A 16,010-nucleotide genomic window follows, 5' to 3' on the forward strand; every position below is an offset into this window, starting at 1 on the left:
CACATCTCTCTGGGATTAATACTTATGCTTCAATTTACAAAAAAAAAAAAAAAATACAAGAAAAAACAAAATCAATCTGTTTTGTTTTTCTCAAACATTACTTTTTCCCCCTATATAACTTTATAACAAAGTAGAAAGGTTATCTCGAGTCACGTTTATGTACGTTACTATGATGCGGCCTGAGACCCGGAGTTAGAACGGCGAAGCTTAGCACGAGCATCGGTGATAGGTGATCCCGGAAGTGTATCAGGAATGTTGACTCCTTCATCTCCGTTGAATGTTCCGGCTGAGTCTCGGCCTGGTGTTGGTGGTGGCCACTTCCTCCCCCCTGCTCGTTTGCTTCTCCAGCGATCGCAACGCAGATAGCGTTTTGTTCAACGCTCTTGGAGCGGGAGGTGAGTGCGGATCACTCTCCGTCTCAACTGGTGATCGTGTTTTCACGTTTACGTTCGGCTCCATCGGCTTCACACAAAAGGGTCAACGATTATTAAATAGTACAAACATATGTGAACTGTCACTGAGAGACACATGTCTTGTTGGTAGACATGTGTTATAGGCTGACATAAAAGTGATGGGTTTAGTACCGGCTGTTTAGCTGCGGCTGCGGTCGAGAACAGGACCGATTGGGCGAGTACGTACTGAAAAGCCTGGATCAATGTGGACTGACCAGCCTGTGCATGAATAGTAAACTAATGTTATAACAATGTCTCATTTTAAAACAATACAAATTCAATATGAAGAAGAAGGACCTGGGCAAAGTTGTGGAAGTAGAAGATGAAAAAGTCCCAAGCTCTTGCTCGCAACTCCATAATCTTTCTGTCAATCTCTGTCTCGTGTTGAGCTATGTATGGCTTCAACAACGTCTCATACACATGTCTCGTTCCCTTCATCCAGTTAGTTTTAGTAACCAATACTATTGTTAAGTATCATTCAAACTAATGACTTTTTTAATTATCTATTACCTTCGTTTTAGGGTACCAGAGATATACGAAAAATACCACTTTCATTTCTCCGTACAATGGTAACCTGTAAATAATAATTTAATGTGTCATTTATTTAATGAATTTTAGATATTAAAGAAATAGATGAATAAAGTATTTTTTTTAAAAGAAAAAAAAAAGAAACAGATGAATTAGGTCATGAATAAGATGTTTCTTACCATGAGATAAATATATCGCCAACCCTCTCGAACGATGAAATTAGCGCCAACAATATCCTAATTATTCAAATACAAATGCGTGATAAAATAACATTTTCCAGTAGATAATGATATTACATCAGGCATGAAACATGCATCCGATAATTCGGACCCAAAGACATTTCTTTTATTAAATTTTTTAGGAGACCAAAGACTTGTATGGAAGATTATTTCTATTTAATTAAAGACATTTTCTAACATACAACACCAACATTAAGTGAATCTTGTTGTCTTCTAACTCTTTAAAATCAAACAATCCAAAAGTTAAAAACAAATCTAATTAACTTTCACCAAACTAAATTCAATTTGCCCATTTCAACAAATCTACACACATGTACAAACTACAAAGGATTATAAGGATAAATAAATTAAAAGGATGAGTTTTATAAATACCAGTATTGGCACCAAAATCTGAGTTCCTCGATATCAACTTTGTTCTTCTCCACCGTTTTAAAGCATTCAAAAGCTGGGTATGTGTACCCTAATATTAATCTGCCATTATCACCATTTGATTATATATTTTTCATACATTAATTAATCTAAAACAACAAAATATAATGAACAAATGGATAACAGAGAACAAGATATTGTAGGGCAGGACATACACAAGGAGTCTGATGATGAAATCTCCCAACATCTTTGACCTATTCAAGAATTATTTCCTGTTTCTATTCATCACAAACATAACAGAACCGATTCAACACTCTTATATCACCCGAACCAATAAGTTATTTTAGCAGAGAAAAATGTCAACAAACCTATTGAAGAGATCAAAGATGTTAGGAAGATGTCGTCCTCGAATGGATTCTTGAACGTATGAAGAAGAATGGAATTGCTTTTCTTTCTCCTAGGAACCCAGAAGGATCAAAACTGCAATTGTGATCAAACTATGCTTATTGGTTCTGGATTTACTTCAGAAAATTAAAGAAAATGTATTTATAAGTTAATAACAAACCTAAATAAACGGAGAGGGTAGCAAAGAAAACAAAAATTGTGAAACAAAAACAAGATGGAAGAGGACAATGTTTATGAAGACGCGTGAGTTCTATAATTGGAGTAACTTGGGGTTTGATTTGTTCTAAACTCGTTTAGATAAAAAATTCAATGAAAAAAAGTAAACGGTTTTAAATTTCTTGGCACATACGGTACTTCAATCATGGTGTGCGATTCGTACGAGGACCGGGTTTACCGTTTGACCGTTATCTACGATATTCATTTTAAGGTTATTCCCTTAATTTATGTTTACCAACACTTCATATAAATTTTACAAATAATACTTTCTTCCTGCCCTCAGAAAAAGGAGTTCAAATTTTATAACATACTGTAAATTAAATATTAAAATATACTGTAATTTTCTGAAATCTTCATCTAAATTCTTTTATCCACGTTTATCACTAAAAATAACGTATATTGATCGTAAAAATGGTTGCCAACAGTACACTTTTTCCTTTTTTGATAAACGAAACACGTAGTATACTTTGAAATTGCAATCATACTTTGTGTTTAGGTTTATTTATGTTATCTGACCTTTTTGTAAATGATTAAAATGTTCATCACTTCTTTGTTTGGTTTTATTCATCGAATCCACCCCTTTTATAACAGAAGATTAATTTCAAAATTTTCAGAAGTGAAACTGAAAAAGGATTTTGATTTATAATCTAGTCAAAATGATGCAAACCAAAAGAGAGACGATAGTAAGATGATTTACGGCTTTTAACTTTAAGATAAGCTTTCAACATGAACCAAGACAAATTTCTTTACAAAATACATGAATTCCGGTTTCATTTTCCACTCGGACCACACCTTAATGATACCATATATCTATCATTTCATTTTGCACAAAGCACACGACACAACACAAACATATACATGCAGAAACTTTCAGATCAATGCCTTTTTAGGACAATGGCTGAGATGACAATGAGAAGGATAAAGAAGACAACCGAGATAGATGCAGCTACAACTGCAGTACTTGCCGTTTGGCAGAAGTCTCCAAACTGCTGACAAATGGGGAGCCAATTGGTGTTTGCGTTACCGTTATGTGCGAGGTAGACAATTGATGCTGCCGCAGCGGCTGCTGCTGTGGTAAGCGTCAAGACCACCTTGAAGTATACATTAACCGAATGAATCAAATGAAATAATTAAGTAAACTCGAAGAATATAACTGTATATATACAAAAGGGGGAATTACGGTGTCGGAGATGAGCAGGATGAGCCGGGGCGCAACTGCTAGTGGTCGGACAATAGTGACGATGGAAAAGGGAAGTGAAAGGACGAGATAGCTGGCCACTATGGCTATAGCTATCACAAAGAACCTTTAAGAAGATTTATGGTTAAATATTTCATTAAGTCACTAATACAAGTTTAAAATAGATAACCACACATTTATAACAGGGAACAAAATATCCAATATATTGATTTTAAAAAAGTTTATCCCAAAATAACATTTAATGATAAAAAAAATTCAAAAGTAACATTCATTTGATAAGAAAAATAAATAAATTATTTTAACTCTTAAATCCTAATCCCATCTCTAGCCCTAAATACTAAATTCGAAACTCTATTACTAAACCTTAAACTTTAAATCCAAACATACATTTAAATTGCCTTTTAAATTTTTGATAGATGCTATTTTGGAATAGCATAAAGAGGAAATATATAACCCTAGCATGAACTTGACTTAACTTTATAAGTTAAATGAGAATTTTTTTTTTTAATATATAACCCTAAGACTTGACTTACATATAACACGATGGTCTAAGAAAAATATAACAGTAACTTAGTTTAAAAAGGCATTTGTTGTGTAATTAATAATCATATGTTAAGAAAATGAAAATGGACTTACTGAAACGTGGGAAAGTCATCGTAACCGGCTTGGAACTGTAAGAACTGAGTAAAGAAGGGAAGTGTCTCCTCGGCGGTGAACATGACAGAGGAAGCCCCGATGGTGATTCCTATGGCCGCCAAACGGAGGAGAAAATCAAATATGGTCAAACCTCTCTTGTAGCCGCCTCCTGGGGCGGCTGTCACAAAACCCTTCTTCTTCTCGTCCACCAAGGCATGGCTTGTACTTTTTGTAACGGTGCTCGTTTCGCCAATGTCAATGGTGGTGGACTCTTTCGCCATTATCTCTTGCAGCTGGGATTTAAAGAAAGAAGAAGTGTGTTGATTGTGTATTGAAATGTTTTCTACTTGTGGTGGGAAACTAATGAAAGCTGGACGAGTATTTATATAGTCCTTATTCGGAGAAGTGGTTGGTTAGGACTTAGGAATAATCAGCTAACTCGTGATGAGCCTTTTTAATTGTTTAACATCTAAGTTTAGTTGATTTGTTAAGGTCTGGGAAGAGGAGTTGTTGCTTCTTACTTTCCCCACTTAACTGAGTCTGGGCTGATAATTCAACACAAAAGAAAGCTGAAAATATCATATACTAATGAATCACTGGTGGGTACGCAAAATGAACTTAATAACCTGTGATTTATGTTCATCTTATTTGCAAATTATACGACCGAATTTTGTTGATTGAATGACTATCTACTTTCAAATTAGTTGGTTAGTTTCAAGCAAAGCACTGACCTCTCATGTGATTATTCGTGCATGATCTTGATCATTCCTGAATTTTCGTTGAAGATCAATATTGTCAATTTCTTGAAGATCGACTATTCTGGCTCTGTATGTGGACCATAATTGGAATCAGCATTACCAACACTAGGTGATATGGCATGTCAGTTAGGGTTAAAGCCCAAAATCAATCCAGCTCAGTTCCAAAAAGAATTTCAGACCTACAAAAATTTTAACTGGTGATTTATTCAGAGAAAAAAGTGAAACATAAAAAATGTTATGTTTCTCCAAAAGATCTCTTTTCATATATGTTTTTTTCTTTATCTTTTCTCCTATTTTATTCATTTAAAGAAAATATGAAACATTTTTTTCTTCATCAAAATTGAAAAGAATAGTAAAAATAGAAATTCGTTTTTGTTATTAAATAATTTAAAATTACTATTTGGTAATACTCGAAAATTTATAAATACTACTTGCTATAAATCATATTGTGGATGTCTATAACCGGCATGTTTCATAACCGGTCCAATGCTAGAGAGAGAGATTCGGCCGTAAGGAGAGAGAGAGAATCGGCATCTTGCTTTTTTCCTTATTAGATTATGATTTGTACTCTTTCCATATTTGTATTTTTTTTTTAGTATTTTCATTACTCTATGACGGTGTAATTCCCTATATATAAAGGACTCCTTATGTTTATGAATAATATAGAAACATAGATTCTATTCTCTAGTTTCACAACACGTTATCAACACGATAGAATCTAAATCCCTAAGCTAAAACAAACCGCCTAAAACCCTAACCCTAATCGGCGAACATCCTTATCGGCGAACCATCCTAATCCCGATTGCGAAACCTTACATCCCGATCCTTGTTTGCAATTTGTTCCCGATCAGCTTCAGCTCAAGGCGTTCCTAATCCTAGCTCAGACGATCTCGGCTTGTTCAACCTCAGCTCGCAAACAAGACGATCTCAGACGGCTCGCGACCCAATCTCAGCAATCAGACAGCTCGCGACAACATCAGCTCGCCTTCCGATGTTCAACACTTGGAGGGAGCGAGCAACGGCCTGCGAGCGATCGTAGCTACTTCCCTTAGTTTTGTTTCCTCGCGGTTCATCTCTTTGGTGGTCCATTCAACCCTACTTGAGGTTAAGGTAATTCGAAACCTAAAAGAGAACCCATAATCGAATTTGATTGTTTGATAAGAATCGAAACCATAAAAACTACAAACCCTAATAGTATGATCTAATGTTGAAATCAAAACCATAGGGTAATAGATCAAAACCCCAATGAGTAAATCGAAGCTCATAATCATAAGTTCGATTCCCTAAACCCCAATTGATCTAATGATCAAAATCGTTTTCCTAATACCTTTAGCCGCATACATGCATAATGCATGCTATGCATGAAATCGATTAAAACCCTAAAGCTAATGCATAATCGAATTTATCCAAACCCTAATTAATCTTTGAGATCGAAATTGATTATTTGAATATGATTGTATGTTTGGATATAATATGCTAGCCTTGATTAATTAAAACCGTATTGAATTTGATCACATAGAAATCGATTGCTGGGATTGATAATCTCATTCTTGAATTTGGTTGTTTGAATTGATAAAACCGATTGAATGATTTTCAAATTGAAGTCGTATTGATTGTTTGATCGAAACCCTAATGTCTTAAAATTAAAATCGAATACTATCTTGTTTGATTGATTAAAACCGAATGCTTGAATTGAAATAGAAATCGCTAGCTAGGTTAAATGATTTACGCATTCTCGTCTTGATAATGATCCGGCTAGTATTGATAGTTTTTATACATTCTCGAATGAACCCTAACTGATGCATTGCTCGACTGTTTGATTGCAATTACACATTGAACTCTTAGAAAACTGTTTGCTAAGATTGAAAACAAATGACCATTGTATTGATTGCATTGAAACCGTTTGCTAAGATCGTAGCTGTGCGGCTTGTTTTCATTGTGCATGCATAATAGTACGAACTGATTGCATATAGAATCCGAATGCTAAGATTGAACATGTATGCATCATATACGAATGACCTATTTGCATCATACCTAGAATCCGGATTGCTTGAGCATATTGATTGCATTCGTTTGAACACTTTTAAATCTAAATTATGAAACATATGATTTCAGATGTCGAAAATTAACAACTTGGATTTTGCTGCCCTAAATCTCTCTGGAGATAATTACTTGCAATGGGCACTTGATGCTAAGATCATCCTAAAATCCAAGGGACTCTGTGAATGTATCACGGAGGGCAATAATGCAAGTGAGAAAGATAGATATGGAGTTATATTAATTATACGCCATCATCTTATTGAGAGTCTCAATGATCAGTATTTGACTATTGAGAATCTTCTAGACCTTTGGACAGAGATGAAAACGAGATATGATATCCAGAGAACGGTGTTATTGTCAAAGGCTACGTATGATTGGAGGAATCTAAGAATCCAGGACTTCAAGTCCGTGGAGGAGTATAACTCGGCCATGTTTAAGATAGTTTCTAAATTGAAGATGTGTGGTGAGGATATAACGGATAAGGATATGCTTGAGAAAACATTTTCCACCTTCCACACAAGCAATGTGTTGTTACAATACCGTGAGAAGGGCTTCACAACTTATGCTAATCTGATCTCTTGTCTCTTACTCGCTGAGCAGAACAATGAACTGTTGATGAGAAATAGTGAATTGAGACCTCCTGGAACAAACCCATTACTTGAGGCACATGATGATAAGAAAGAGTCGAACCATGTCCAGAGTGATAGCCAACACGGTCGTAGTCGTGGAAAATGGCATGGACGTGGTGGTCGAGGCCGAAACTCGTTTGGTCGAGGCCGAGGCAACTCATATAGTCGTGGCTAAGGAAACTCTTATGGACGTGGTACATCATTTAAACCACAAAACTTGACCAAATCCGTGTGCCATATATGTGGTATGGATAATCATTGGGCTAAGACATGTAGGACTCCCAAACATCTCGTTGATATACCAAGAGAGTTTGAAAGGGAAGAATCATGAAGCTCATATGACTTATCAAGATGGTGAAGATGATTTCAATCATGAACGAGATTCTTATGGATTATGAAACTTCAGATTGTTTAAAAGAATGAAGTTGAATTCGACATCTATGTTTTGTGTTCTTTGCTTTGTGTTTTCCATGTTTTGATTGTTTTGAACTTATTTTATTAATGAATGAAAGTTTTTATATGAAGTCTCTAAAGTATCATTCCAGGTATAGCCAGTCTCATAGAGGGCTACGGCCAGGCTAACATCTTGTTGCCTAAGGGTACACATATAGAGATATCTAATGCATTGTATTCACCCAGCTCTAAGAGAAGCCTATTGAGCTTTAAAGACATTCGAATGAATGGTTTTCATATTGAGACTAAGGGCAAAGGAAACAAAGAGTTCCTTCAGATCATAGAAATCGGCCAAAGACATAAGAAAGTCCTAGAGTTTATACCTACGCTCTCTACTGGCCTTTATTACGCCAAGGTTAGTATGATGAAGGCCAGTGCTGCATTTAAGAAAGTGGCCACCGAGAATTTTACTCTCTGGCACGACCGGTTTTTGAATACAAACGGCCATCATTTTAAAGACTATACGTCTTGATAATGCTGGTGATTTCACGTCCCAAGCGTTTAATGATTACTGTATGTCCATGGGGGTAAGTGTGGAACACTCCGTGGAACATGTACATACACCGAACGGCTTGGCCGAATCATTCATAAAATGAATTCAGCGAATAGCTAGACCATTGCTTATGAGGTATAAGCTTCCGGCCACAGCTTGGGGACACGCGGTCTTGTACGCGGCCGAACTGATTTGTATCAGACCGTCTAGTGAACATAAATATTCCCCATCACAATTGCTTACGGGTCAAGAGCTAGACATATCCCATCTTAAGACATTTGGTTGTGCCGTCTATGTACCAGTTGCTCCACCACAGAGAACAAAGATAGGACCTCAAAGCAGGATGAGGATATATGTTGGATATGATTCCCCCACGATTATAAAATACTTTGAACCAACTACGGGTGATTTATTTAAGGCCAGGTATGCGATTGTCACTTTGATGCATCAGAACATCCAACATTAGGGGGAGATAGCAGTAAACTGGTAAAAGAAATTACATGGAATCAAACATCCTTATCTTGGCAAGATCCTCGGACTCGGGAATGTGATTTAGAAGTCCAAAAGATTATACATTTACAAAAGCTAGCTAATCAATTACCAGATTCTTTTGTTGACCCGAAAAGAGTGACTAAGTCATATATACCAGCTGCTAATACACCAATTAGAATTGATGTTCAAGAGGGACACAATCAAGTTGCGACAGAGTCTAGACAACGTTTGAAACGTGGTAGACCAATAGGTTCCAAAGATAAGAACCCTCGGAAAACTAAGAAAGGTGCAGAGAATGAAACCGAGGTTGTTGAAACCCTAGACACGACCGCGGCCGTTCCTAAATCCCGGGACTTAGCCGCGGCCGATCCCAAAACCCTAATAGCTATCGCGGCTGATCATGAATGTTTAGATGCGGCCGGCCCTGATGTATCTAATACAGATTCTTGGGACGCCAGAATTCAAGGTACTGAAGGTCCTGATAATAATGAATGTCTTGTCTGGGATACAATGGAACAGAAAGAATGTCGACATTGATGATATATTTGCATACAAGGTAGCACTTGAACTTATGGATTTGAATGAGGATCATGAACCCACATCTATTTATGAGTGCACTCAACGATCAGATTGGATCAAATGGAAAGAAGCTATAAACGTGGAGTTAAACTCTTTAAAGAAGAGAGATGTCTTTGGACCAATAGTCTGGACACCTTATGATGTTAAACCAGTCGGCCATAAGTAGGTCTTTATGAGAAAGAGAAACGAACATGGTAATGTCGTTAGATATAAAGCACGACTTGTTGCACAAGGATTCTCACAGAGACCAGAAATAGATTATGAGGAGACATACTCCCATGTGGTGGATGCTACTACTTTTAGAGTCCTGATAAGTCTGGCTATAAGAGAAAAAAAATTAGACTTGCGGTTAATGGATGTTGTAACTGGATACTTATATGAGCCACTGGATAATGAGATTTATATGAAAGTACCAGAGGGTATAGAGTTGAAAAACAAATAAAGTACTCGAGAACAACACTGTATAAAGTTGAATAAGTCACTTTATGGATTGAAACAATCAGGCCGAATGTGGTACAATAGACTAAGTGAGTACTTAGTGAAAGAGAGATATAAGAATGATCTGATCAGCCCTTGTATCTTTATAAAGAAATTCGGCCAGGGCTTTGTGATCATAGCAGTGTATGTTGATGATTTAAATATCCTAGGAACCTCTGGAGAAATCTCCCAAACAGTTGAATATCTTAAGAAAGAATTCGAGATGAAAGATCTTGGAAAAACAACAAAGTTTTGTTTGGGATTACAGCTTGAGTACATAAGAGATGGAATCCTTGTGCATCAAATGGCATATACAGAAAAAGTACTCAAGAGATTCAACATGGCCGAGTCTCACCCCTTATCTAGCCCCATGGTCGTGAGGTCCCTCGGCCTGGACACTGATCCGTTCCGTCCTAAGATGGACGATAAAGATGTTCTTGGTCCCGAAGTGTCATATCTCAGTGCCATATGAGCTTTGATGTATCTGGCTAGTCACACACGACCAGATATATGTTTTGTCGTGAATATATTGTCTAAATTTAGCTCTTGTCCAACCCAAAGGCACTGGGACAGGATTAAACATATTATTCGTTACCTGCAAGGAACGAAAGACTTGGGTTTATTTTATATTAACCAAAACAAAGAAGGTTTAGTTGATTTTGCTGATGCATGTTATTTTTTGGATCCACACAATGCTCGATCACAGAGAGACTGTGTTTTCACACATGGTGGAACGGCCATATCATGGTGTTCCATGAAGCAGACGATCGCGGCCACATCTTCAAACCATTCGGAGATCTTGGGCTGTTTATGAGGCCAGCCGCGAGTTGTTCAGAACATGGGGAGTAATACATGTTGTACTCTTTTTCCTTCACCATGGTTTTGTCTCACTGAGTTTTCCTGGTAAGGTTTTAATGAGGCAACATCTAAAGTGTATTAAAATCCATGTATGGTTATGGCATCCAAGGAGGAGTGTTATAAATCATATTGTGGATGTCTATAACCGGTTCGTTTCATAACCGGCCCAATGTTAGAGAGAGAGAGACTCGGCCGTGAGGAGAGAGAGAGAGAATCGACATCTTGCCTTTTTCCTTATTAGATTATGATTTGTAATCTTTCTATATTTGTATTTCCTTTCTTTAGTATTTCCATTATTCTATGACGATTTAATTCTCTATATATAAAAGACTCTTTATGTTTATGAATAATATAGAAACATGAATTTCATTCTCTAGTTTCACAACACTACTTAGATATTTTACTATTTCAATTTTATTTTGTAATTTTAATATTATAAAAAAATATTTATTTTATAATCGTTAGTAACCACACCTCCAATTTTCATAAGTTTTTTGGTGGACTATATGTTTATAATGATATAAGTGTGTATTTATATATCTTTCATGACAATCATATAAGCCTAACCCTATTTGTCAAAAGTATAGGATAATAAGAACTGCACTCGCGTAACAAAATGAAATGGTTGGGTCCACTTTTATAAGTATGACACTAAACATTTTTTTATTGCTGCCACCGCTTTCACATTCGAATGGGTATTTCATTTTTTTCGGTTTTTGGTTCAGTTCGGTTCGTTGATTTTAGTAAAACTGTTAATTTAACTCTAGTCATAATTTTGATTAAGTCAATTTGATTCACTTATTCAGTAGTTCGGCAATGTTAGCTTTCTGTTGATTGCATGTCTAGTAATTAGTAGATTATGAGTTTTTTTGGTCAAAAAAAAAGATTATGAGGTTTATTATAAGATGTGAATATGATTATTGTGATGAAACCTATATATTAATTTGACCTTTATATATATTTATACACTGTCTTAACAGATAGGAATAACACAAAAAATGAAGACGATAGGAATAACACGTGACTGGAAAGTATTTTCCCCAGTGTTGCTAATTTGCTGGATGTCACATTTCATTGGCATTGCCAGAGCTCTAAATAATGAGCATTTCACATGGAAATATGTTGATATTCTACAAATGACAATTCAAAGTTTATTGATGTTATAATTACTAAAAAAAATCTCATCAAATAACTATTACTTACATGACAATTTATATTACTCCTCTCTAGTTTTATTGTCAAAAAGTTTACGAAACTGTTATTAGTGGGTAAATATTCGAATAAATATGAATTTTGTATGATGTTGACGAGCGCAGCATAAAACATGGTTATTTATTCCATTTAACTATGAAGAGCTGATTAGCCTGTCGAAGACAAGGGTGTAGAGAACAATTTATCTGCCTTTTGTTAGTATAGCAAGACATGATCTTTGATGTCAATAAAATAAAAATCAAGACATGATCTTTACAAAAGATCAACAGAGAAATTAAAATTGTTTTGAAAAACAGAGAAATTAGAATAGCAACACAAAGTCACGTTAAAATTTTGACTCCATGACTAGAACAAACGCAGTTCAAATTAAATCAGCGACTTAAAACATAAGAAAGAGTAGAAATCCGGAAGCTAATATAAACACTCGGCATATATAGCAGTAAATCTAATTAGGTTTGTCCAACGTTTATGTTAAGGAAGCATAACCGTAATTCATCCATAAATTACTTAACTCCAAACCTATGCCCAATTATATAAAACGAGGTATCGTGCTATTGCAAACAAGTTGGTCATACTCAAAGCATATCAATATGTGTAATTATGATTATGCAACATTCATGTAAATCGCACTGTAAAACAGTAGAGGAGCCACTGATAAACACAAGTTGTCAGGAATTGATTTTAAAATGTTAAAGTTAGTGTAGACATACGAGTGGGTCAGATATCCATAGAGAACAATATGTTTCATTAATATTTAGTAAAATTAATTATCTGATTATATATGTCATTTTGCAATATGGGAGACAACCAAACATACACACACAAATACCACTACTTAGTGATAAGTGAATCTGAAATTCGTATGCTCGATATTCACGCATATATATTAGTACGTGTGATAGTGTGATACTTTGATAAAACTCACAATTATTGTAAAAAAACGTTGATAAAGTATATCGGTCATATCAACCTGCCATTTATAATCGGAAAGTGTTATTATTTGGTGGTCGATATAGCTTTACAAACTTCTTAAGACTTTAACTCACCGATAATCCACAGAATATGTTGGTGTAGCTTAGCATTTAGCATCTCCCGCACCATGCCCTCAAAATTCTAGATGGAGAGTATTTATAAACCGGTAAAGACTTTTGAATGAACTAGCTATCATTAAAAGAAATTATGAAACTGTAACAAATAAAATACCATTTTATGGGAAATTATTTCAACCACCATAATTAATGAGATATAGTTATATATAACTTGTATAGTAAATTTTGTTGGGTCATTTTATACCTTTAGACTTTAGTACATATTGTGGTTCCGCCGTATTGTGAATTATCCACAAAAGATTGTATATAAAAAGAAATAGTTATAACACAAAGCAACAAAGAATAATCATTAGAATAATCATATACAGTATCTACATATGATGGAATTGATAGGTTAGGTTTGAGGCCCAACAAGTGAACTTTAAAACATTCTTTCGATGTGCAACAAACGCGCTCGAGTCTCATGACATGCCTATAAATACGGACACATTCTTAAGCAAACTCATCTCACAACAAAATATTAAGAAGCAAGAGTGAAATATGGCTACTCGCAACAATATTTTAGTTTTATGTTTCTTAATAGGTTTAGAGTTATGCTCTGCAAGAAGATCACTTCTCACCTACTCTGAATCCGAGGCTGAAGTCGCTTCCTATGGCGAGAAAAGTAGTTTGAGTGTTGGCGTTGGCGTTGGCGTTGGTGCTGATGTTGATGTTGGTATTGGTCTTGGTGGTGGTGGAGGCGGTGGACATGGTGGTGGTGCTGGAGGAGGTGGCGGTGGTGGTCCTGGAGGAGGATCTGGTTATGGAGGTGGAAGCGGTGAAGGTGGTGGAGCTGGATACGGAGGTGGAGAAGCTGGTGGGCACGGTGGAGGTGGAGGAAGTGGAGGAGGCGGTGGTGGAGGAGCTGGCGGTGCACATGGAGGTGGATACGGTGGTGGAGAAGGCGGTGGTGCTGGAGGAGGATATGGAGGTGGAGGGGCAGGTGGACATGGAGGTGGTGGAGGTGGTGGAAAAGGAGGCGGTGGAGGAGGAGGTTCTGGCGCCGGTGGAGCTCACGGTGGTGGTTACGGTGCCGGAGGTGGAGCTGGAGAGGGATACGGTGGTGGCAGTGGAGCTGGGGGACATGGTGGTGGAGGAGGAGGAGGTGGTGGTTCAGGAGGTGGGGGAGGTTATGCTGCAGCTGGATCTGGACATGGTGGCGGTGCTGGTAGCGGAGAAGGCGGTGGTGGATATTGACCGTGCATGATATCATATCTATGTGGAGCATAAGGGCCACTGAGTGAAGTGTCATATAATACTCGTATAAGAGATTTTATATATATATATATATATGGTAACAAATACACTAATCATCTGTAAAATAAGCCGGAAAAAGGGTTATCGTTGATGTTTTTAATTGTACCAATGTTATATACTACATCAGTACTACTTCGTGTGTATCAAATTTTTATATATGGAGATGAAGATAATATCTTCAAGATATCATTTTTTTTTTTTTTTTTTTTTTTTGCTAACATTTGGTGATATCATATTTGTTCCTTATAAATACATATTTGAAGATGTCACATAGACGCGCATGGCGATATTTTTCTATGAGTTAAGTGTTATACTGTGAGGAAGGTAAATAAGGTGATCGACGGAAGAAACTGTTTGTCAATCATAGAGTCAAGATCGTAAATAAAAAGAAAACAATGGATTAGATAATCAATTAGCGAGTAACAAAGCATCATGTAAATTTAATTCTTTCCCTTTTTTCTGATAAGTATGTGAATTTCATTAAAGATAATGATACAAGAGATACATTAGAATTTGAGTGAACAAAAGCTACTGCACCTAAGGTTTGCTAACTAAAGCACGGGTCAAGGCAAGCCCCCCAAAAAAGGTAAAAAAAGACTTACAATGACAGTGAGGTATGTTGAGATTAGGTCAGATTAATTATAGTATAATATTTGTTTATAAACGGTAAGTTAATTATCTTTCGTTTAATATGTTGAAATTAGGTCAGATTAATTATAGTATAGTTAATTATCAGATAATACATGTCATTTTGCAATATGTGAGACATGCCAAACATACACACACAAGTACCACTACTTAGTGATAAGCGAATCTGAAATTAGTAGTGTTTCGTATATTCGATTCACGCATATATATATATTGATACGAGATACATTATTAAAACCCTCAATTAATGTAAAAACGTAAGTATATGTTGATAAAAGTATATCAGTCATATTAGCCTGCCATTTATAAACGGAAAGTGTTTTATACAGTGGTCGATATAGCTTTCCAAACTTCTTAAGACTTTAACTCAACCGATAATCGAATGATCATACAAAGCATAGAATAATCATATATAGTATAGACATAAGATGGAATTGATAGGTTAGGTTTGAATCCCAACAAGTGAACTTTAAGATATTTTTCTTATGTGCATCAAAAGCGGTTGGGTTTCATAACACTAGAGGTGTCCAAATGGTGCCGTCCACACGCACCATCATATCATTTTTTGTTATAATGGGTTGGTCCGTAATGGATAATAGTCCAAAATATTCAAGCCTAATAAAAATCATGTTTAAATGAGAAGATTCATGAACACTAGGCCTGAGCGTTCGGATACCCGTTGGCGTTCGGATCGGGTTTTTCGGATTTCGGTTCTTTTTTATAACACCTCCTAAGTCCCATTCTTGTAAATTTGCAAGTACGTATCGGGTTCGGATATAACACATCGGGTTCGGGTCGATTTTGTATCACATCATAGAACCCATAAAGTAACCATATATCATTCGGATTCGGGTTATATCGGATCGGTTCGGATATACCCGAAATGAAATCTAAAATTTAAAAACAAAACATAAGAAATATATACTTATTTATATATAATTAAGTAGTTAAAGTAGTTATTTAAATTTTAAATACTTATTGTT

The 16,010-nt window shown here is 36.0% G+C and overlaps 2 protein-coding genes and 1 pseudogene across 2 annotated transcripts; 1 reads left to right on the top strand and 2 right to left on the bottom strand.

The window, feature by feature from the left end:
- Positions 1-11: 11 nt before the first annotated feature.
- Positions 12-2,045, bottom strand: LOC106385988 (annotated as a pseudogene).
- On the bottom strand, positions 1,957-4,565 carry LOC106386421 (casparian strip membrane protein 1). The gene is made up of 4 exons (XM_013826275.3): positions 4,044-4,565; positions 3,390-3,513; positions 2,154-3,300; positions 1,957-2,068 (listed from the first exon to the last, which is right to left on the bottom strand). The coding sequence occupies exons 1-3, from the start codon at positions 4,322-4,324 to the stop codon at positions 3,085-3,087; spliced, it is 621 nt and encodes a 206-aa protein (XP_013681729.1). The 5' UTR covers positions 4,325-4,565; the 3' UTR covers positions 1,957-2,068; positions 2,154-3,084.
- An 8,996-nt stretch (positions 4,566-13,561) lies between these two features.
- Positions 13,562-14,568, top strand: LOC106383923 (glycine-rich protein DOT1). Its single transcript, XM_013823972.3, has one exon. It carries the CDS (start codon positions 13,624-13,626, stop codon positions 14,317-14,319), a length of 696 nt encoding a protein of 231 aa, XP_013679426.1. The 5' UTR covers positions 13,562-13,623; the 3' UTR covers positions 14,320-14,568.
- Positions 14,569-16,010: the final 1,442 nt, after the last annotated feature.

The sequence above is a fragment of the Brassica napus genome, chromosome C3, assembly GCF_020379485.1.
Source record: "Brassica napus cultivar Da-Ae chromosome C3, Da-Ae, whole genome shotgun sequence".
Lineage (NCBI taxonomy): Eukaryota > Viridiplantae > Streptophyta > Magnoliopsida > Brassicales > Brassicaceae > Brassica > Brassica napus.

Excerpts from the sequence above, each read along its gene's own strand:
- LOC106383923 (XM_013823972.3), top strand. The coding sequence starts at position 13,624 with ATGGCTACTCGCAACAATATTTTAGTTTTATGTTTCTTAATAGGTTTA.
- LOC106386421 (XM_013826275.3), bottom strand. The coding sequence starts at position 4,324 with ATGGCGAAAGAGTCCACCACCATTGACATTGGCGAAACGAGCACCGTT. Across the intron at positions 3,514-4,043 it reads GATGACTTTCCCACGTTTCA|GTTCTTTGTGATAGCTATAG; the intron begins GTAAGTCCATTT and ends ATCTTCTTAAAG. Across the intron at positions 3,301-3,389 it reads TCCTGCTCATCTCCGACACC|GTGGTCTTGACGCTTACCAC; the intron begins GTAATTCCCCCT and ends GTATACTTCAAG.